Raw genomic sequence first — 23,750 nt, 5'->3', positions numbered from 1 at the left:
TGTGTGCTATTAATCACTATTTTACCTTGGATGCTAGTTTACCCATTTAAAATCTGAGGGTGAGCTAATCCTCCTCTGATGGCCTCCAGTTTCCAAAGAGCTGCAAACTGTTGTTGGCTAATTGTTCAAACAACATAGGGGACAAAAAGAAAGTTTAAAACAAAACCTTAAACATTTCATTAGTGGTAAAATTTATTTCAATGTAATATTCCTTTTTACTTGGTCTTACTATGCTATTTAACAAAATAAACAAATTTGAGCAACAGGGTAAACAATCAATGAAAGAACCAGCCCTTCTCATTCAAGATCTGATTTTGGATGAGTTGATTATGATGAACCTCCTTTGGCAGTTTTCAGTATTCCACTGGTGGGCTTCACAGCACAATGTTTTCACTGAAAATTCATAATTAATGTTATTAAGTTTCAAAAAGCTGGAGTATTAGCATGATGTATATGAATTTACTCCTAGAGGTTAATAGTCATTGGGAGTACAGATGATATAACAATAAGTCTGACAGAACTACTGGTTTTATTAGATCATATGCAATCCAACCTGTTAATCGAGATTCATTACACCAAACCCCAGCACAGCAAACATGATTCACTATTTCTAAATGTCTCCAATATACAGACTTCTAATTTGAAATTGATTTAAATATTTAAAAGAACTAAACTTGTTAATGATAATATATATATAAACTCTGATCTGTTAATTAAAAGCATAAATATGCAAGATAATTAATGTTGATGATTCCAAACTAATTAGGGGTCTGCAGTAGATACATTTGCTTTGGTTGACATAAAGCTGCAAGCCATAGGTGAAGTTCTTTTGGCTTAGGAAGTTATGAAACACCCTGGTCTCAGCAATAGTTCCAAGAACAGAGTATCTGACCTTCAGTGTGTTCACAATTCCAAACTGAGATATGCAATTGTGGGAGTCTGCAGTACATGCATTAGAGCCAGCTGGCCATTCTCAGTGGAACTGCTTGCTGGCAGTTAACATGATCCCTTTTTTAAAGAATAAGTTATTTTCTTTGTAGCTGATGAGTGTTCTTGGGCAACATTGCCTCCATCAACAACACAAACGTTGTTTATCTTGCAACAATTCAAAGGATCTTGAAGTTCTTGAAATGGTTTTCAGGTGTGCAGGCTGGACATGCAAAATTCCCTTATTTGTCTTTTTTGTGTGTGTGTATTGAGGTAAAAACACTATTGTCCCAAATTAATAAATACTACATTTTACAGCCTCCAGTATTAGTCATTCACCTAATAAACATCAAATTTGAAAGAAAATCTTTTTCTCATATTTATTTCTACTGATTTGGAAAACTTCCTCTTTCTGAAACTACTTTGTAGGTTACTGTAATAAATTGAACTTATTTTTCTTTATTGATCAGAACAAATGTGTGCTGAGAGTTCCCATTAATTTCCATTGTACTTATTGATCAGAGGCATTTGTTGCATCTTCGGTTTATTTTTGTAAATGTCCAGAAATTAAAGTATTAAGGGCATCTTAATGAACAATGAAGTATTTAGTATTTCAAATAAGGTCTACAGACAGTAAATGTAATGATGTACTGTTTTAAAACTATAGCACTTTTGTTAAATGTATCTGACGATTGGTCCTTTTAACAATAATGTGATCCTTTTCCTCACATTCTATGAAGAGGAAGTTCACAGTGTAAAAGTTAATCATGATTTGTGAGATTTCATGTACTGTAGTTGAAGGATAGTTCAGTGCAAATCTTTGTTGAAGGAATACGCAATGCCAAAAGTGTGCTTTTGTTTTTTGCTGTTCGTTTTTCACTTTTCTAATCGGTGTATTTTGCTGAGTGACTGTTCCATTCATACCAAGAATTGTAATTATATTTGAGAAACTAACTAATTGTTCATCTTTTCCAGAAAAAAATTTCAGTCCCCTGCATTTTCAAAAAACTGGCTTGGAAGTATTATTGAGATTGTTGGAGCCTCTGGGTGTGATAGCTAATTTTTCATTGAAAATATTGCACACCAAATTAATAGTTTTGCTGGTTATGCAAAATTTGGTTTCCATTTTACAATTACGTTCAAACTCCTCCAAAGTATTACCATCATTTATATTAGCAGCATCCATAACATTTTTGCTGCAAGCACAAATGAATGAAAGATTTAAAGTACTCAACTTGATTTTGATTTCAACGAATAACACAATATGGTTTGCTTCAAGAAGAAACTGATCTCTTGCTCACTAAAGTGCAGAAGAAGAACACACTTTGGGTTTGTCATATATAAGGTGCCTTAAAGCAAACTAAAAGCTCCTTGCATCCAGATAGAGCAGTGATCAAGTTTCAACTAAAATAAATCCAACTTGTACTGATTAAGTGAAATTTAGATTTCAGAATGTAACAACAGGAATTCTGCAGATGCTGGAAATTCAAGTAACACACGTCAAAGTTGCTGGTAAATGCAGCAGGCCAGGCAGCATCTATTGGAAGAGTTTCAGTCGATGTTTCAGGCCGAGACCCTTCGTCAGGACTAACTGAAGGAAGAGTTAGTAAGAGATTTGAAAGTGAGGGGGGAGGGGGAGATCCAAAATGATAGGAGAAGACAGGAGGGGGAGGGATGGAGCCAAGAGTTGGACAGGTGGACAGGTGATTGGCAAAAAGGATATGAGAGGATCATGGGACAGGAGATCCGGGGAGAAAGACGGGGTGGGGGGGAACAGAGGGTGGGCAAGGGCAAGGGCTTCTCTAACTTCCGCTAGTGCCCCACCTCCCCAGTACCTCATCCGTTATTTATTTTTATACATACATTCTTTCTCTCACTCTCCTTTTTCTCCCTCTGTCCCTCTGACTATACCCCTTGCCCATCCTCTGTTCCCTCCCCCTCCTGTCTTCTCCTATCATTTTGGGTCTCCCCCTCCCCCTCTCACTTTCAAATCTCTTACTAACTCTTGCTTCAGTTAGTCCTGACGAAGGGTCTTGGCCTGAAACGTTGACTGAAACTCTTCCAATAGATGCTGCCTGGCCTGCTGCGTTTACCAGCAACTTTGATGTGTGTTGTTTAGATTTCAGAATCGTCTTTATGAATTTCCCATAACAAAAAATATCTTATACTTTTAAAATCAAGCCAGTTTTAAAATTAAAATCAATTAACTTCATTATACATTTACATGGATAGCGAAGGAAGCACTGAAGTTTTATGAAACCTCACTGAGTTAGGGATAGCAGGGTCAATTGGCTTTCCTGATCTTATCTCATGATGTCAGCTTAACATTAAGAAGAAAAACCTCCTCTCTAAATCTGAAAGCTTATCAAAATTTATTGATATTCTCATAGTGAGTGGAAGAAAAAGTAGTAGAGCAGAATTGATGGGGAAATGAAAGGACTTTACTGTAGGTTTTCTCTGACATCTGCAAGTCAAATTCAAGTTATGAGGAACTGAATGCATTATAGATTTTTACGTCACGTGCTAGCATTTCAGTGATGACCTGTCTTGTTTCATTTCATGAACAGCTATTAAAAATGATGCAAAAGTGGTTTCATTCTCTGCTGTATAATTTAGTTCTAGTATTAGCTTTAAAATAGTGCACAGCTATGTCCAAACCTTGTCAGGAGCCATGACTGAGAATCACATTTTCATTAAATTTTACATAACCAGTCACAATTTTAGTTGTGTTTAAACACACAAATGGGATTATTCTCACTGTTACTTCACTACTTCATCTGTGCCCCATCACTCTGTTCGCTGCCAACTTGCCAGTGTCTCACCAGACCCCCTTCCCCCTCTATTCTCTGCCCCTCTCCATACTGCTAACAGCATCAGAAGAGCAGAGCAATCTGGAAAGGATCTCTAAGTGTCTGATTCCAGATCCATTTAGGGACTGACACAAGATACCAGGATCGTCACAGAATTAGTTATGCTAAAGATAATTTATCAGTTTGAATGCTCTTTTGGGGACCAATTTATCATTGAAAAATTTTATCATATTACTTTTGTTCTTTGTGGTGGTCTTCCCCTGAAATGAAAAAAAAACTCATTCAAAATGTGTGAATTAGAAAATGGCTGGCTATAATAGCCCCCTGTTGCCACAATTAATCAAAAGCCATTTTTCTTCTTTCCTTTTTCCTTCTGTTGTTTCTGCATTATATCTTAGACTGGTATCTTTCAGGATTAGGAGCGTTGCCTATTCATCCACAGTCGCTTGTTGGCCCAGACAGAGTTTCACCTTCTATACACAAGCTTAGACAGCACCGTCCTTTAGGGAGAACACAGTCTGCACCACTGCCACAGAATGCTCAAGCCCTGCAACAGTTGGTCATACAGCAGCAACATCAACAATTCCTGGAGAAACATAAGCAGCAGTTCCAGCAGCAACAGATTCATATTAACAAGGTCAGTACTGAGGCAGCAGCAACTATATAAAGTAAACATGGAGCTCTGCAATTTTTGACTCACATCCATTTTTAAGGTATGGAAATGCATTTTTCCTCATTGCAGCAGGTAAAATACAAGTTGTGAATTACAATGGTTCCAACCTGGAGAACAAAACCCTCAGCATCAATGATTATAGGGAGTTGATGAGGCTTTAATAATATTTGGGTAATTTAGTTAGAAAGTTCACCAGTGAAATATAGATAAATAAAAGTATGTTTGTCATTGCTAGTTATCCAATCCATTTAAATCCTAAACTTCCTGATGTTATCAGGCACCTTTGAGGTTAGGGTTGTAGGGTATAATTTACCATCTGGCCATTCAAGCATATTTTCTAGAAAGGTTGGGAACCTCTGAGTGAAAACTGACTTCTTTAATGTTAGTGTAACTTTTAGAAAAAGAGTCTTTAGCTCGAACTGTGTTTTTTGTATGATTGCGAAATTATGAATTGATACAATTCAGCATATACCCATGCTTTCCGTAGGTTGCAGTTGAAATCAGTAGAACTGGAGACAGAATCTTAGTCATTACCTCAGCAAAACTACTTCTTATACAAGAAAATTAGTTGCAGTTATATTTCTTGGCATTATACTATATTTCCCATATAGTAAAAAGGAACCTATGTAGATGAAATTGCAAAACTAATTGAATACTAAAGTAAGACCTGATCATATTAGTATGCATGATCAGGAATTAATGTGTTTCTTTTTCTGGTATTGGGTTTTTTGGAAAACATCCTTGAGCATCAAGTGATTTAAAGACAAACATTTGACCATGTTCCAGGAGAATTACAGTGATATTCAGCAGTTGTCCATGAGTTTTCTATTTCAGATTCTTGGGGGGGTGAGGGACTTAAGATAAATTAGGTTATTTTGTTTTAAGAAAAACATTATTTTAGTTGAGCAGTTAAAGCTCAAAGAAAGTGAGTAAGAGTATAGAGCCAAAGGTGAGAACTTAAAATGTTTTGGATGTATCATATCATCTGCCATTTGTTTGTTTCCTGTGACGTTAACCCTGATCTGCATTCTGAATTGACTTCTGAAAATGTGATTGCAAGCAGTAGGGTTCATAATGTGGCTGACCAATACTGACAATGTTGTCAAAATTTCCCCTCTTTCTAATTGCAGCTTCTTTCATGGTTTATCTGTGAAGGAAGGAAGAATGTAAAGTGACATTAAAAATATTCAAGTGGAGTGTATTCAGTAAATATCTGTTGTGGCCAATTGTCTTGTAGAGCCATTCTTTTAGATCATTGTAGTCATATGGGGAAGACACACACTACCATAGGGTATGAAGATCTTGAATTTTGGCCCTGTGTTCATGAAGAAATGATCCTATTGTTTTGAATCAAAGTAGTGTGTGAACTGAAGGTTACTATCAGTGTGGTTGCTTCCTGGATGCATGTTTCCCTCAAGTTTCTAAACAGTAAGTATTATGCTTTTTGTACACTGTATTATAGTGCCCTGGTAATAGAGCGGGCAGATGGTTAAGCTGGTGTATAGGTTATCATCAAATGATCTGCTCTGTCCTGGATTTTGTCGAGGTTTAAGAGCTGAGTTCTTGAAAGTATAAGCAAGTAGAAAATTATTTCTCACACTTGTCAAGAGCTATAGAAATGAGAGAACGGCTTTAGAAAGTTAAGAGCAAATCATATCACAAAATTCTATTTTTGATCACCTCTTACAACTGAGATACTTATGTGGCTAACCTATATTATGTTTCTGGTCAGTGGAGATTTGATGGTATGCTGGGTTTGCTTTTGAATGCCAATCGGTGTTCATCAAATTTATTTTGGTGGACATGTCTTAGGCATTTGAGTGATGCAACTATTACTGGTTACTTATTAACCCAAGCTGGATATTGTCCAAATCTTTCTGCATGTGGAGAAGAATTATCTCATTATCCAAGCAAATTGTGAACAGTCTTTTCTTGCCCGGCAATGAAAGCTTGAAGTAGTCAATCACAGACTTGAATTCGACAACTATTTAAGAACTTGCACCAATGGAAATGAAGTCAGAATTCATGCTACTGCTTTTAATTGAAGCCTTCCACATTGTGGTACAGAGATGGCTACTTCTAATTGCTTAAATCTCCAAGTGCTTTGACGATTCCTTTTTTATTTTAAATTTTTTTGCCAGATCTACTTTAAGAATATTTTGATTATAAATGTAACATGCCAGTGCATTCCTCCTTTTGCAAACAATTTTGTACCAATTTACATGACTGATTCTGCCTCGTGCACTTGTCCTGTCCAGAAATATTGAATTGATTACAGTGAATTCCGATTCATTAGAACACATTAGAACCACTACATTTTGGCCCAATTAAGAGGCTTTCCCCAATTAGCCGAAGTTAAAAAGGTATGAAAAAAGCAAACTACCCTTTAACTGAGTAACAAATTATATATTTAAATGAAATACAAAACAAATTAGAGCACTACCAATGCTTCTACAATACTATCAATTCTGTATTAATTGCTAATAGTTTTCAACGGTGTAATTCATCCAATGTACGCTGTCATGTATGGGATGTCCATCGAGGGATAGCGCCTCCGGTGAAGGGGCTTGTTGTGTCCATTCTGTGGCACAGACAACCAACACTCTGCCATGTTCTTTTGATTAACTGTAAATGAATGAAAACAACAACGCATACACTTGGTACAGATGATGGAGTGCCTTCATACAATGCTTTCAATGATTGCATCCTCCTAATCTTCGTTTTTATTGTAACATTCAAGATGAGTGTTGATACCTTCAAATTCTTCATAGTTCTTAACTTGTTGAAGTAGTAAAATTGGTTCATTGTCATTCTTGACTGATTCTGGCATCTCCAAGTCTGGATGCATCAAATCGCAGTGAGCAAAGTAGTTCTAAATTGTCTTACTGCTCATTTCTTACCAATTATCAGTGACAAAAATCACTGCTTTTTGAACATGAACACACGCAATTGACGCTAGAGTTGTCCCAAATAAGTGGCTGCACTGATTAACCAGAATCCACTCTATACCGTGCCTATAAAAAATATTCATCCCCCTTGTAAGTTTTCATGTTTTATTGTTTTACAACATTGAATCACAGTGGATTTAATTTGACTTTTTTGACATTGATCAACAGGAAAATACTCTTTTGCGACAAGCTGATCTAAATTAATTACAAATATAAAACACAATATAATTGATTGCATAAATAGTCACCCCCGTCAAGTCAGTATTTAGTAGATGCACCTTTGGCAGCAATTATAGCCTTAAGTCTGTTTGGATAGGTCTCTATCAGCTTTGCACTTCTGGATACTGCATTTTTTTCCCCATTCATCTTTACAAAACTGCTCAAGCTCTGTCAGATTGCATGGGGATCATGAGTAAACAGCCCTTTTCAAGTCCAGCCACAAATTCTCAATTGGATTGAGGTCTGGACTCTGACTTGGCCACTCTAGGACACTAACCTTGTTGTTTTTAAGCCATGCCTGTCTAGCTTTGGCTTTATGCTTGGAGTCATTGTCTTGCTGGAAAACAAATCTTCTCTCAAGTCACAGATCACTTGCACACTGCTCAAGTTTTCCTCCAGGAATTCCCTGTATTTTGCTGCATTCATTTTACCCTCTACCTTCACAAGCCTTCCATGGCCTACTGCAGTGAAGCATCATCACAGCATGATGCAGCCACCACCATGCTTCACGGTAGGTATGGTGTGTTTTTGATGATGTGCCGTGTTATGTCCCCCTAGGGTTCATATTTCCTGTGGACTGTCATCTTAAAACGTTGGGAGAATGAAACTGACTTTTGGACACTGTTTGAGCTGAGAGAGAGAGAGAGGTGGAGTTATTTGATGGACAATCGGTGTTATGATTTCTCTGCAGCTTGTTTACTTTTTACAAGGACATTTACAGACACAGAGAAACACATGCTCAGAGTCAAGATGGATTCAATCAATGAAAGACACCAGTGAGTGAGGTCCTGGTTTAAACTTTCAGTAGCCCAAAAAGGGTGAGTTGAGATTGATCCTGAGTATTGATAAATGACTGTCACAAGTTTTCTGCAAATTTGAAACGGAAGAAACCTAGTGACAAAGAGGTCACTGTTTGGACTCTGTCCTAAATAGCCCTTAAGGGTGAGTTTGAGTTCCATTCGACTACGAAAGTGTGATTGTCACTTAGTTAATCCACAGGAGTGGGTTCTCTGGTGAGGGGAGTACCTTTGTGAATACGACTTGTGTGTTTACCCTTGTTTGGGTGTGGTAGTGCACTGAAGAAAGGCACCCCTGTGGCAAATCACTATTGGAGTTTTTTCTTATGTCGTGGAACTGGATAAGTGGCTATCCCATTGTGTGTTTGGGGTAACCTTGTGGAATCTACCAGTGTGTTGACCCTTGCCTGGGTGGTGGTTCCTTTGAAGAAGGTCCTCTTTGTGATAAGGTACTGTTGGTGATAATCCATACGTGGATTCTGTTGGAGTATCCTGTGACCACCAGTTTGAGATGTCCCGTAGCTGAATTCGAGTGTGGTACCACTTGTGTTGAAAAGTTATTCGTTAAAGATCACTGTGGGTGATATTTTGTGTGTGGAGTGGAACAACTTTGGAGATAAAACCTGCTACTATTGTTATCCTGTATTGCTGTCATGGAATCCATGGAATATTGACGTAATTGCCTTCTCACAACATTCGCCTTTTAGATTACAAATATCTCTCATTAATTATCCTGAGCATTGAACTGAACTATCTTATATTCCATCGTAAGACTGTATCCCTTACCACCTAAGTTTGGGTTTTATATTTACACACCTGTATATACATAAGTTCTGCTAACCTGTTTGATTTATCTGGTTATATATTACTGTTTTGCGTAGTTACTAATAAAATAAAATTAGTTAACAGCAAAACTAGACTCCAGGGTGTTCCATTTCTGCTGGTTCTTTAAACCCATTACGGGGTACATAACAGCCGTGTTTGGCTTATGCCAAACATAGCGTTTAGTCTCATGGCCTCAAAGCTCAATTTTGGTTTCATGAGACCATAGAACCTTCTTCCAGCTGACTTCAGTCCCCCACATACCCTCTGGCAAACTCTAGCTGAGATTTCATGAGAGTCTTTTTTACCAAGAGATGCTTTCTCTTTGCCATTCTCCCATAAAGTTGCAACTAGTGAAGCACCCAGGCAAACTCATTGTATGCGCAGTCTCTCCCATCTCAGCCACTGAAGCTGGTAACTCCTCCAGAGTAGTCATAGGTCTTATAGTGGCCTCCCTCAGTAGCTCCCTTCTTGTGCGGTCACCCAGGTTTTGAGGATGACCTGCTCTAGGCAGATTTACAGCTGTGCCATATTCTTTCCACTTCTTGATGATTGACTTAACTGTACTCCAAGGGATAGTCAGTGACTTGGAAATTTTCTTGATACTAGAAACTTCGTGAACTCTGTAGAATTTTCTCTATTTCTGCGTAAGTATGACCCAAAATGTGATCAGATCTTTATGTAAATTCTAAAACTAGATAACGAGAACCAAATTAAATAAATAACACTAAAAACATTATACTTGTTCATTTATTTATTGAGAAAAATTATCCAATATTACATATATTTGTTGAGAAAAGTATATGAACCTGAAGGGATAATGCCTTCTACAAAAGCTATTTAGAGTCAGGTGTTCCAATCAATGAGATGGGATTGGAGGTGTGGGTTGTAGTGGTGTCCTGCCCTATAAAAAGGGCACACAAAGTCAGGTTGCTGACAGAGCCTGCTCTTCTCCAGAAAGATCTGTTTATGTGCACCATGCCTTGATCAAAACAATCTTCAGAGGACCTGAGAAGAAGAATTGTAGAGATGCATGGAGCTGGAAAAGGCTACAAAAGTACTTCTAGATCTGAGTCTTCATCAGTGTGTAGTAAGAGAAATTGTCTACAAACGGAGGAAACTCAGTACTGTTGCTACTCTTCCTAAAAGAGGGCATCCTACAAAGATCACAACAAGATCACAACATGCAGTGGTGAAGGAGGTGAAAAAGAATCCAAGGATCGCAGCAAAAGACCTGCAGAGATCTCTAGAACTTGCTAAAATCTCTGTTCATGTGTCCACTGTAGGAAAAACACTAAACAAGAATGGTGTTCATAGAAAGACACCATAGAGGAAATAACTGTTCTCCAAAAAATAACATTGCTGCATGTCTCAAGTTTGCAAAAGACCACCTGGATGTTCTACAATGCTTCTGGGACAATTACTGAATTGACTGTATTGACTTTTATTTCTTACATCTTTCACATACATAAGGAGTAAAAATCTTTATGTTATGTCTCCATCTAAATGTGCAATGTACAATTATAGTAATTTATAATAATTCATAATAGATAGAACAGTCAATGTAACATAGAAATACACTCAAATCAGCCTGAGTTAATCAGTCTGATGGCCTGGTGGAAGAAGCTGTCCCAGAGCCTGTTGGTCCTGGCTTTTATGCTGCGGTACCATTTTCCGGATGGTAGCAACTGGAAGAGATTGTGGTTAGGGTGACTCGGGTCCCCGATGATCCTTTAGGCCCTTTTTCACACCTTTCTTTGTAAATGTCCTGAATCATGGGAAGTTCACAACTATAGATGCGCTGGGCTGTCCACACCTCTCTGCAGAATCCTGCAATTAAGGGAGGTACAGTTTCTATACCAGGCAGTGATGCGGCCAGTCAGGATGCTCTCAATTGTGCTCCTGTAGAAAGTTCTTAGGATCTGGGGGCCCATACCAAACTTCCTTAACCGTCTAAGGTAAAAGAGGTGCTGTTGTGCCTTTTGCACCACACAGCTAATGTGTACAGACCATGTGAGGTCCTTTGTGATGTGGATGCCAAGGAACTTAAAGCTGTTTACCCTCTCAATCCCAGATCCATTGATGTCAATAGGGGTTAGCCCATCTCCATTCCTCCTGTAATCCACAACCAGCTCCTTTGTTTTAGCGACATTGAGGGAGAGCTTGTTATCTTGATACCACTCTGTCAGAGAGATGACTTCTTCCCTGTAGTAAGGCTAATACTTACTGCCCATCCTTAACTGCATTTGAGAAATAATAAACAGCTGTAATCTTTCTGGTGAAGGTACTCACAGTGCGGTTGGGTAGAAATTTCAGGATGTAGACCGAGCAACAGTAAGTTCTCAAGTCTGGACTGCATTTGAACTGGAAGGGAAGCTCCAGGCAGTGCCATTCCACTATGCGGTGTGACAGCGAAGTTTTGTAGCTACACACAAAATTGCATATTTTGGAATGTAGTGAAAGAGGACGAAATTCCCACAGCGTTTTGGATTGTTTCTGCAGGTAATCTGTTGGGAAATGTAATACAATTGAAAGTAAAGAAATTAAAAGTTAAACTATTGACCCTGTTTTTTTTTAAGATTAATACAGGTCCATTCATATTCTTCATCATTTCTTATATATAATTTATCCACTTAAGTTCCTAATGCTTCAAATATCTTCCTTTAATCACCCGTGGCTGAGCTTTCCAAGGTACTTCAATTTTCTGTGTGAAAGTATTTTCTTCTGCCATTTCCCCTAGATTCATTGACCCACATTTTATTGTTTTGCTGACAGCTGTATGTGTGTGTGTGTGTATATATATATATATATATATATATATATATATATATATATACGTGTGCGCCCTTCACTCCTGGTGGAGTCGTCGGGGCGCCGTCATGACAAGCTTTTTGGTATGCTCATCGTTCAGCGTGTCTTGGGCATCTGAAACCTGGCGGAGCCCATCCCTCTGCAGGTATCTGTATACAAGTCCAAATCATCAAAACGTCTTCCTGCACCAAGAATGAAGTTGAATGCAATGCATAATTAAAGTACATCAGTTCCAAGTTGAACAACTCTAATTAATCTATCATTTTTGTTTCCTGTGGAGTAACAATCAACTATTCCTGTTGCATCTGCTAATCCTATACCCCTGACATTTCACAACAAGCCTTTGCTTATCTTGTGTCTTGTGAAAATTGAGAATTGTTTCTAAATTCATTAAATGCCTCCTACACTAAACCATTCTTCTATCCAGTCTGTAAGCTGCAAATCAAAGCTGCAATGCAATTTCCAGAGGTAAAGTAATTGAAAAGTGTTTTAGTTGACTTTGGAATGTATTACTGTTTGGTTTGAGATGGCTTTTTGATATTGCTCTTTAGGGGGCAGTAGCATTTCAGGGCAGGACAAGACAGTAAAGATCAGATGAACAAAATGAGAAGAAATTTGAAGTACCATTTAAGGTGTCTCCATTAAATTTTCTGTGTTTATTTTAATAATTTAATCCAATTTATTCAGTTTGTCTATGAAGGTAACTGAGATTTTCTGTCTCACCCATTGCTCAGATTCCTAATCAAGCTAATCTTACTGCTCAATTCAGAATATCTGATAGGGGATTAGTGGCAAAGTTTGTGAGTTCTGGAATTCTTTGTGCTTCAAGCAGCTCAAATTTAATTGGGGGGCTTGATGCTTCATCTTAGTTGATGATGTGGGAGTCGGGGTAGAATTGTGGAATTAATTTGAGGGAAAGAGAGTTAAACATAATTGCATTGAAGGTCATGATTGAGGGGGCCAAAGATCCAGTTTCTAAGCTGTAGTGCTCTGTGACTCGACAAAACTGAGCATTTTTCAGTTTCATGTTCATTAACAATTAGAAGGTTCATCCCAAAGAAGAAACATTCTTAATGGAGGATGAGGCAACCATGGCTGACAGGGGAAGCCAAAGAGAGCATAAAAGCAAATCGGACAGCATGAAGTATAGCAAAATTTAGTGAGAAGCTAGAGGATTGGGAAGCTTTTCAAAACCAAAAGAGAGCAACTAAAAAAGCAAAGGAGAGAAAAGATGAAATATAAAGGTAGGCTACTTTTCTGGATGACATAATTGATGGCTTTTTGCCAAGTTTGCAGGTGATACAAAGATAGGTGGAGGGGCAGGTTGTGTTGAAGAAGCAGGGAGTGGACAGAAGGACTTGGACAGATTAAGAGAATCGGCAGAGAAGTGGCAGATGAAATACAGTGTAGGGACTTGTATGGTCATACACTTTGGGAGAAGGAATACAGATTTCTCTAGATAAGTTCTTTATGAGTAAGGGCATAAATGGTTGCAGTGAGAAAGGAGTAGAATGGGATTGAGAAGGAAAATAAATCAGCTGTGATCAAATAGTGGAGCAGACTCGGGCTAAACAGCCTAATTCTGCTCCTAAGTCTTATGTTCTTTTGGTTACTTCATTTAATGCTGACCTTTAGTGAAATAAATTTCAGTTATGTTTTCACATAAACATTATTGCATTAAAATAAGTAATTTTTGACTGCTATTTAGAAAATGTAGTTAATATCTTTTGAATTTTCTGTCATTTCTGTGGAAGCTTAATTTTTTCAATACAAAAATGTGATACAGGAAGAGTGGAAAAACAACTGTCAGGTGATACATATTGAGTGGACTTGCTGCCTGTGCTCAATCTCAAACTGTTATAAATTTGTGTTAGTGTGAAACAAGGTGAATGCTTTAAAGTCTGCCTGAGAAAACAGATAGTTACATTCAGTATGTTCACTGTTTCTAATTTATTTTCAAATTAATGGTACCTTTCTTTTTTCAAATGTTGCTCAGTTTGCATCTGAAATTATACTGCTTGGAAGTTTCTAAAAGTAATTGCTATGACTAAAGATGAAATATGTCACAATATTACTTTTGATATTTTAATACCTTGAATTTTAATTTATCACTTTACTGAAATGATCCTTTGTCAGTCTGATTGGTCAAGTGTGCATACTTGTATGTGTGCTTTTTACCCCCAATTATTTGGTTTTGGAAATATATTTTATTAACCTGTCTGGCTTAGTTGGAATATTATCAGTTTTTGGGACCAAATGCTTTTGAATGAAGTTTAATACAAAAAAAATCTTCCTTTACTTTTTCATGCTTGATTAAGCATTTAGAGCAGGGGTTCCCAACCTGAGGTCCAACAACCCCTTGGTTAATGGAAGGTTGTCCATGTCATAAAAAGGTTGGTAACCCGCGATCTAGAGAAAACTTATACTAATGGTGTGAACCAAGTGTAATACCAAGCACCTGTTTGCCATACCAGTAATAAAATACTGTCCAATTGTTCTTTAACTCTCCCGGTTCACTGGAAATAAGACCATAAGATACAGGAGCAGGATTAGGCTATTCAGCTGATTGACCGTGGCTGATTTATTATCCTCCTTAGTCCCATTCTTTTGCCTTCTCCCTATAACCTTTGACACCTTTACTCATCAAGAACCTATCAACTTTCACTTTACATATACCCAATAGGAAAGTTCTACCTGTGACATCTTGGCTCTGTGTATTTAAGTATGGGATTTGTTTTTTTTTGCATAGTATATTAAAATACTTATTAAAACTTGTTAATATTTTTTTCAGATCATAATTGAATGCCTTGAGTATATGTGATCTTTACAGTAACTATAGGAAGGCAGGAAAGCAGCTAAATAGAAAAGAAACAGTTGTTTTGAATTTTGTCATTTCATTCAGGCTTCATAATCAGAATCAGATTTAATATCACCTGCAAATATCGTGAAATTTGTTAATTTAGCAGCAGTAGTACAATGCAATAGTGATAATATATATATATATAGAAGTTAAGTAAATCTATTACAATAAGTATATGTATGTATATTAAAGAGTTAAATTAAAAATAGTGCAAAAACAGAAATAATAGATTAAAAAAATGAGGTAGTGTTCATCGGTTCAATGTCCATTTAGGAATCGGATGGCAGAGAGGAAGAAGCTGTTCCTGAATAGTTGAGTTGGGTGTCTTCAGGCTCCTGTACGTCTTTCCTGATGGTAACAATGAGTAGATGGCATGTCCTAGGTGATGGGGGTCCTTAATAATGGACGCTGCCTTTCTGAGGTACCACTCCTTAAAGATGTCTTCATAACGCTATTAATCTCAGATATAAGTGTCTATGCAAAGAGAAACAGTATTCAGTTTGAAGGGTCTTGGCCCGAAATGTCAGCTGTTCACGACTCTCCATAGGTGATGCTTGACTTGTTTAGTTCCTCCAGCATTTTGTGTATGTTGCATTCATTTTGAAACATGATACCTGTCTGATGTCCTAAGTATTTCAGTGTTAAATGTTTATAGTTTTAGATTTTTGACCCATGTTTTACAAACATTAGGCTAGCTTCATTGCATGACTATCCAGTGCCTGCTCATTGTTTGTAGATTAAAGCCAAGATTGCATAACTTTCTGACGTCAATGCTGTTCTTCTGGAGATCGGCCACAATGTTCTGCGTATGCCTGCTTTGACCACATCAGATGCGAGTATTCATGTGGTCTATTAGCATGGTTGCTAAGGCAACCGTTAGTCCTTACGTGCATTTACTGTCACACAGCAAATTTGCTATTTATTGCTGTGGCTAAAAAAAACAGTCGTTTTTAACCAGTATGAAGGTACAGCAATTGGATTCAAATATCACAAGTACTTTGAAGTTTGAAATTTAAAATACACATATGGCATGGCAATTACTGTTCTTTAAACATAATCAGATATGCTGGTGAATAAGGTGAAATCTTGCTGCATGAATCTCAGTATGTTCTTTTCTCATGATACTTTGTTTTCCTGGAGATTTAAGAAAAAAATTCACTTGCCTCAGATAAGGATCAGAATAAGATTTACTATCACTAACCTGTAATATGTGAAATTAGTGCTGGGACCTCTTGTTTGTGATCTATATAAATGATTTGGATGAAAATGTAGATAGCTTGATTAGGAAGTTTGCAGAAAAGATAAAAATTGGCAGAATTGTGGATAAGTGGGAAAGGTTATCAAAGGGTCAGTCAGTCAGTGGGTGCCGTCCTGAATCCGGGGTTGGCGGCTATGCACCTCCATCTTCTTCGATCTTGCGCTCTTTTTCTGGCCTCAGCATAACTCAACCTAGTCCATTGCTCCACATTATCGTACCAAGTGCCTTCCTCTTTCCCTCTTTCCTACTATCATCCCTTCCAGTAACAATTTCTGCAGTCCACCACCTCTTAACAAGTGCCCAGCATATTCCAGCTTCCTTTTCTGCACACTCTTCAGCAACTCCTTTTCTCTCCTCGCTCTCTTCAACACTTCCATATTACTGACTTTCATCACCCATCTAATTTTCTGCATTCTCCTTAAACACCACATTTCAAATGCCTCCAGTCGTCGTAGCGCTTTCTTGCATAAGGTCCACGATTCAACTCCATACAACAGACTGCTCCAGACGTAACATTTCCAAATTCTACAACACAACCCAAAGTCCAACCTCTATATCAAAGGGTACAGCAGGATTTAAATCAGTTGGAGATATGGGCAGAGAAATGGCTGGAGTTTAAATATACATAAGTGTAAGGTATGTTAGTTTGAAGGGTCAAATGTAATTGGAAAGCATACAGTACATGGCTGATCCTTAGGAGCATTGATGTGCAAGGGCTGTGGGATACAAGACCATAGTGTCTTGGAAGTGAAAACGCAGTAGATAGGATATTAAAGAAGGCGCACAGCATGATTGCCTCCACCAGTTGGGGCATTAAATATAAAAGGTGTAATGTCACACTGCAGTTCTAAAAAACTTTGATTAGACTCCTCTACTGTAAAGATGAAGCCACACTCAGGTTGGAGGAACAACACCTTATATTCCGTCTGGGTAGCCTCCAACCTGATGGCATGAACATCGACTTCTCTAACTTCCGCTAGGCCCCACCTCCCCCTCGTACCCCATCTGTTACTTACTTTTATGCACACATTCTTTCTCTCACTCTCGTTTTTCTCCCTCTGTCCCTCTGAATATACCTCTTGCCCATCCTCTGGGTCCCCCCCCCCCCCTTGTCTTTCTTCCCGGACCTCCTGTCCCATGATCCTCTCGTATCCCCTTTTGCCTATCACCTGTCCAGCTCTTGGCTCTATCCCTCCCCCTCCTGTCTTCTCCTATCATTTTGAATCTCCCCCTCCCCCTCCAACTTTCACCCTTACTCACTCTTCCTTCAGTTACCCTGACGAAGGGTCTCGGCCTGAAACGTCGACTGCACCTCTTCCTACAGATGCTGCCTGGCCTGCTGCGTTCACCAGCAACTTTGATGTGTGTTGCTTGAATTTCCAGCATCTGCAGAATTCCTGTTGTTTGCGTTTTTTTTGATTAGACTAATTTTTGAATATGTATGCATTCCTGGTCACTGCTTTGCAAGAAAGGTTTGGGGGATTTGAAGATGATGCAGAAAAGGTTTACCTGAATGTTACTTGGAATGGAGAATATTTAGCTGTGAGGAGAGGTTAGACTAATTTGGATTTTTTTTGGTGTTGAAGGCTGAGTGATAAATGTCAAATACTGGAGAGCATTGATTTAGAGTGAGAGGGGGAAAGTTTAAAGGAGATATGTGAAGTGAGTTTTACACAGAGAGTGGTGTATGAGCCTGGAATGCACTGCTGGTGAAGGTAATGAAAGTAGGTGGTCTTGTCCATAGAACAGATTTGTAATTGGAAGCTCGTCTATGTCAAATAGGAAGCCAGGACCTAAAATGTTTCGTTTAGCCAACACGGGGGAACAGTGATGACCAGGGAGCAGTATTTTATGGAAGAGGCTTGAAAATTACGGCTTTAGTCTTCATTTCCATTCCGTAATTGGAGGCATTTTAGCTCATCCAATGATGTCGGTTGGTCAGGAACTTTGACAATACATAGGAATTGGTGAGTCTGAGCAAAGGGATGAGGTGCAACTGTGTGTTATCAACATATGGAGTACTATCTATAATAGCCAGCTTAAGTTTCACTTAATAAACAAGTTGGGATACTCAGAACATATCTCTGTTGAAAATGCAATTTATGTTTGTTAAGATATTGATGCAAAGGAAATTTGTCAGAAATGGAAAGTTGAACTTTCTTGTGGAGCTGTGCCTTGTGGTTGAATATTAACAACAGATTGTGGAGGTGTAAGGGGATGCATTATGTCTGTGTGACTTATGTATTATCTCTTTTCTCATAAATAATTGTTTAATTTCCTGAATCTGAGTCTTCTCAGATACGGTCAGCCCATCAGAAAAGACCAGATTTAAATATTCATATGTCTTTATTCAAAATAGTAAGACTGGACAATACACAATGTATCATTAGAGGAAATGGGGTTGTCCTGAGTGCTCAGATAAGATACAGATCTTGGTCGGCGCGAAAGATCATAAAAGGAAAATGTATTTTATTTGGGCAGTGTGAATCACTGGCTAGGAACTTGAATTTCCTTCTGTTAAATGGTTGTTAGGATAACAGAAAACAGGTAGCATCCTGTCATTTATTTTATTTGTTTGAGTCAGTCAAAATTAAAATGCCTTTTGGTAATTAATGTCCTTACAAAATGTTATTAATGTGGCTTCTAAAGCTACTGCCTTCTTTAATTATTGGTTCGGTTTTCTATGATGCATAGATAATCATTCAGAAAGCTTCATCTTAAGCAGTGAAAGTTATTCTGTCTGGTGTTACTCATTGTGACGATGTTTAAAGTGTGTATGTGTTTTGGGGCTATGCATGCATGCAGTACCTAACAGAGTCATCCTCACTAGACACCTGTAAAGCACATCTTGAGCCTAAGGGGAAGGATTAGAGGTCACTTAAGTGATTCCCAAAGCTAGAACACTTGAATATCTTGTCAAGTTGGAGTAGTTTTGTTTTTAATCCTTACTGTGTTTCATGGTTAGTTGCATGAATGCTGTCAGTCATAAACACATACCTCCTCATGGAAATAATGTGCATTTTGCACTTTGTTGTGTCACTGCCATAAGCATTTTTTGTTGGTTCATTTTTACACAGATATAAGAAACATGATGTATTTGTTTCTTAAAATTAATAATTACTACCAGGATGCCAAAGAAGCAGGTTTCAAAATTATTAAAGGCAAAAAGAAATGAGGAGAGAGAGTAGGAGGATTAAAGCACATAGGAGTTGCAGAATTTAATTATTTTACCACATATTTAGGTTTACCTGTTACCTGTAGTTAAGATTGTACAAATAAAAATGCTACTGACATTTTAGCAGCTTTTTACAGTAATACTAATATCCTTTATCTCAGTGGTGCAAAACCATGCCAGTTATCCTTCAAGACTGTTCTGCTATCAAATATCACAGAAGTCTTCTATCTCAGATTTAAAATTTAACAGTTAGCTCTTGGCAAATATTATTTTCAAGTGGGTTGAAGTTGTCAGCCATCTTTTGCGTGCCAATCCTATTTAGCTTAAGTTTAATTTTTAAACCAAACCTCCTCAGCAAAGGAAATAGTTTTTCTCTTCCCTTTGGTTAATTTAATATCTTGAAAGCTCAAATTAAAATCCCCTTAATTTTCTAAAATGATTACAGCTGTGATGTGTGTATTCCCTTTCTCATACTCTTCTTTGCAACTCAGATATCATTCAGTGTCTCCATTGCCTCCCTGAGTATGGTGGCCAGAACTGTTATAGTGTTCATTAAATTGCATTCTATGTAAGGATGTGTATGACTTTCATAAAATATTTAGCCTCTGGTTTTTCAGTTATTTAGGTATAAAATCCAGCATTTCATTAAACCTGTTAACTCATTGTATCTGACTATAAAGATAAGGAGGTGTCATGGTAGCATAGCGCTTAGCATGACACCATTACAACTGGGGGTGTCGGAGTTTAATTCCAGTGTTCTCTGTAAAAAGTTGGTGCATCCTTCCGGTGAGAATGTTGGTTTCCTCCAGCTGCTCCAGTTTTTCCCACATTCCAAAGATGTGCCAGTTAGTAGGTTAATTGGTCATTGTAAATTGTCCTGTGATTAGCCTAGGGTTAAATTGGTGGATTGATGGATGGTACAGTTTGTTGGGGCAGAAGGGCCTGTTCCACACTATATTTCTTATTAAAATAAATATATTTAAACTCAGCTATTTACCATTTAAATAGCATCAAGTTCTGTCCTTTTTGCATTCAAAGTAGGTGATAATATTTGTCATAATCCATTTATTTAATCTAACATATTTTGTTCACCTATATACACTGCTTATAATGCTGCATGTCTTTTTGTTACTGGAAATATTGGCTATATTAATTAATTCATAACTTGTATAACTTTTTTCTAAGGAAAGTGAATAGTTACAGCCCCAACACCCATCCTTGTGAAATAAAATGTAAGCACAAAGTAGTGGTGGAAGTATTTGCCTGTTATCTTTACTCTGTCTTTGACCAGTTCAGTAGTTTTTCAATCAATTCATGGGATGGTGCATCACTGGAAGAACCAACATTTAACAAGTATACTTAATTGTTCTTGGAAAACAAGTTTTTTTTCCACACAACACAAACTTGAACTGTTCTGGACTATGTGGTACGTTGGGGATTTACAGCATTTTGATCCAGTTGCTATGAAAGAATGGCAGATATTTACAGGATATGTGACTTCATTGGGACATTCTTTGGTGGGAAGCTTTCTATCCTCATTCTTGTCTACAGGTGTCACTCCAAGTACCTATAAATATATAAATTTAGGGCTGGTACACGTTGTGTTTACAGTGGAGGAAATGAAAGTTTAAAATGATGCAAAATAAAGTCAAATGTGCTACATAATCCTAGATGAAGACAAAAAGGTAAATTACTTGTGTTGTTAGATTTGCAGTCAGTGCAGTTGGAGAGTATTCCATCACACTCAAGGCACGTGTCTCATAGGTGCCAAAAAGGCTTTGGGTAGCTAGAAGACAAGTCACCCACTGCAGGACGGCATTTTGACCATTATGGTGGACACTGTTTATTTAACTGGTCCAGTTATGTTTGGAGTCAGTGCTGAACCACAAAATAGTGTAGAAGTTAGCATACCTCTGTTACAGCACCAGCGACCTGGGTTCCATTCTGTTTCTGTCTTTAAGGAGTCTGTATGTTCTCCCCATGACTGCATGTGTTTTCTGCGCGTGCTCTGGTTTCCTCTCACATTCCAAAGATGCTCAAGTTAGTAGGTTAATTGGTCACATATTTGCAATTAAGCAGCATGGACTTGTTGGGATGGAAAGGCCTGTTACTGTGCATCTCTAAATAAAATTTTAGTGGAGGATTTGACAATGGTATAGCCATTGAATGGCAAGAATATATCATTAGTTGTTGTTGGATTTGGTCAATACCTAGAACTTCTTTGGAAATGTTATTTACTAATTATAAGCCATGCCTAAAAATTATCAGATCCTATTGCATGACAATTAGCCATAGCAGGTCAGTTCATCCCAATAGTTTTTTGGCAGTTATCATAAGTACATACAAATATTATATATTTGTTACGCTAAGTTGAATGTTATACAAATTTTAAAGTAATTCAGTTATTACTGATCCTTCCAATTAACAAGGTTGTTTGGAATAGAAACCAACAATAAAATGTTGGTGTATGTGGTTGCAACTCAACAACACAGTGAACGGTAATTAATTTCTGTACTTTTAAATTAAATCTCTCAAGACTTGTCTTTGAAGATTGTTTTAAGTGGAATACTAATTTCAGACTACAGCATTAGGATTCCCTTATTAAGCTATTGTAATGTTTATTGTAAGTAGTTAAGATTTATTAGTGTGCAGTGAGATAAAATATCGTCTTAGTCCTCAACTGGAGCATTGAGTTTATGATATACATTTGCATGTTTTATGTTCACATTGAGCTTGCATTGACTTGACAATATGCTCAGTTGATGGGTAATTTATAAAATTAAAGGATATATGATTATCAAAATATTATTCAGGTTTACACCAAAATAATTTTAAGAGGCTCATATGGGAAGGAATTTCTCAATCCTGAAAAATGCATTTTTGTTCAAATTGGAGATTTAATACTTAGAGACAGATGGTTTCTGTTATTAAAAAAATTGACTATGACGCTTAAAGAATTTAACATTTCCACTGTACGTGTTTGACAGCTGATTCCAAAACCTAGCGAGCAGCCCAGACAGCATGAAAGTCACCCTGAAGAAACAGAAGAGGAGCTCCGAGAGCACCAGGCCATGCCAGAAGAACAGTATTCCGAAAGGGGGATCGACCAGAGTGAGTCAGCTACTATGAGCAAAGTGGTGCAGGTCAAACAAGAACCAATAGAAAGTGATGATGATGATGACCAACGAGAGGAACTGGAGCTGGAGCAAAGAAAGAGACAGGCGGAACAACAACAGGAGCTACTTTTCAGACAGGTAGTTATATGTTTTAGCAAACATAAAGTTTATCGTGTAATTGTCAACTTTTTGTACAAGTTCAGCTACGTTATGTGGAAATGAAAGATAAGGGAAATTCAGATTTTTTTTCAGGTTAATATTTTATTGCTCAGTCATGTGTGAATGATCTTTACTAAAGATTGTCTTTGGGCTTTTTGTACTGCACTTTGCAGTAATTGGGTCAAAAAAGTGCAGGGAATCCGGTACTTCTGTCATCTGGGAACCAGTTAACTAGCTTAGCTTCCTGACCCAATCACGTAGTAGAATCCATTTTCTGAGGGGCAGAATTTTAAGAAAACAGGAAATGACCTTTGAAATATTTAATCGATGCAATATGCCTAGAGTGAAATAGAAATGGATTATGCAAGGGAACAGGAGAAGGAAAAAAAAGGAAGAAACACTTTTTTTATATCCTTAAGGTAACTCTGGGAATGAGTGGGGTCTTTATATACAAAGATAATTTACAATATTAGAGAAGTTTGCAGTAATATCTACACTCCAGAATTGCTGACTCCACCTCTGGCCTTCTTACAGTGGGAACCCAGCTCCCAGTGCAGCAGCATGGCAGATTAGAGCTGAGGGATTGTCTTTGTTCAAAGAGTGAGCTGCACGCAAATGGTCTAAGGATGCAGCCTTGTGTTCCTTCAAAATACAGAGATGTTATTAAAGTTTTTCTGAACTTTTATTTTAAAATAAATCATGCATAACTCTTATTATTTTTTTCTCACCTCTTATGGGTGGTGTGTATGTGTATTTTTCCCTCAATCTCAGGTCCCCTATCAGAGGCCTGTGAGTTTGAGGTTTTGGTGCAGTATCCTTGCTGTTCCTAGTAGTGCACTCTTCTGGACCGAGGTCTCAGATGTTGTTCCTGGGATTTGTTGGAGCCACTCTCCAGTCCAGGTGTCACAGCTGCAAATGCTCCTATCACCACTGGGATTACTCTGGCTTTAACTGTCCACATCCATTCTATCTGCTCTTTAAACCCCTGGTATTTCTCCAGTTTCTCAAATTCTTTTTTCCTGATGTTACTGTCATTTGAGACTGCCACATCTATTACTATTGCTTTCTTCTGGTCCTCGTCCAGTATTACTATGTCTGGTTGGTTGGCCAGTACCTGCATATCAGTCTGTATTTGGAAGTCCCATCGGATCCTAGCTCTGTCATTCTCCACTACC

At 37.8% G+C, this 23,750-nt stretch overlaps 1 protein-coding gene across 11 annotated transcripts in view; it reads left to right on the top strand.

Moving 5' to 3' along the window:
- Positions 1-23,750, top strand: part of hdac4 (histone deacetylase 4) — a 498,261-nt gene that overhangs the window by 370,816 nt on the left and 103,695 nt on the right. For 10 of the 11 annotated variants that reach the window (XM_072261459.1, XM_072261461.1, XM_072261453.1 and 7 more), the window contains 2 exons: positions 4,136-4,374; positions 22,288-22,554. In XM_072261459.1, coding sequence (XP_072117560.1) covers positions 4,136-4,374; positions 22,288-22,554 — 506 coding nt within the window. The remainder of the gene's footprint in view (positions 1-4,135; positions 4,375-22,287; positions 22,555-23,750) is intronic. The other variant, XM_072261457.1, reaches the window with a different exon arrangement.

The sequence above is a fragment of the Mobula birostris genome, chromosome 6, assembly GCF_030028105.1.
Source record: "Mobula birostris isolate sMobBir1 chromosome 6, sMobBir1.hap1, whole genome shotgun sequence".
Classification (NCBI taxonomy): Eukaryota; Metazoa; Chordata; class Chondrichthyes; order Myliobatiformes; family Myliobatidae; genus Mobula; species Mobula birostris.
This window is presented reverse-complemented; position numbering and strand designations above follow the sequence as displayed.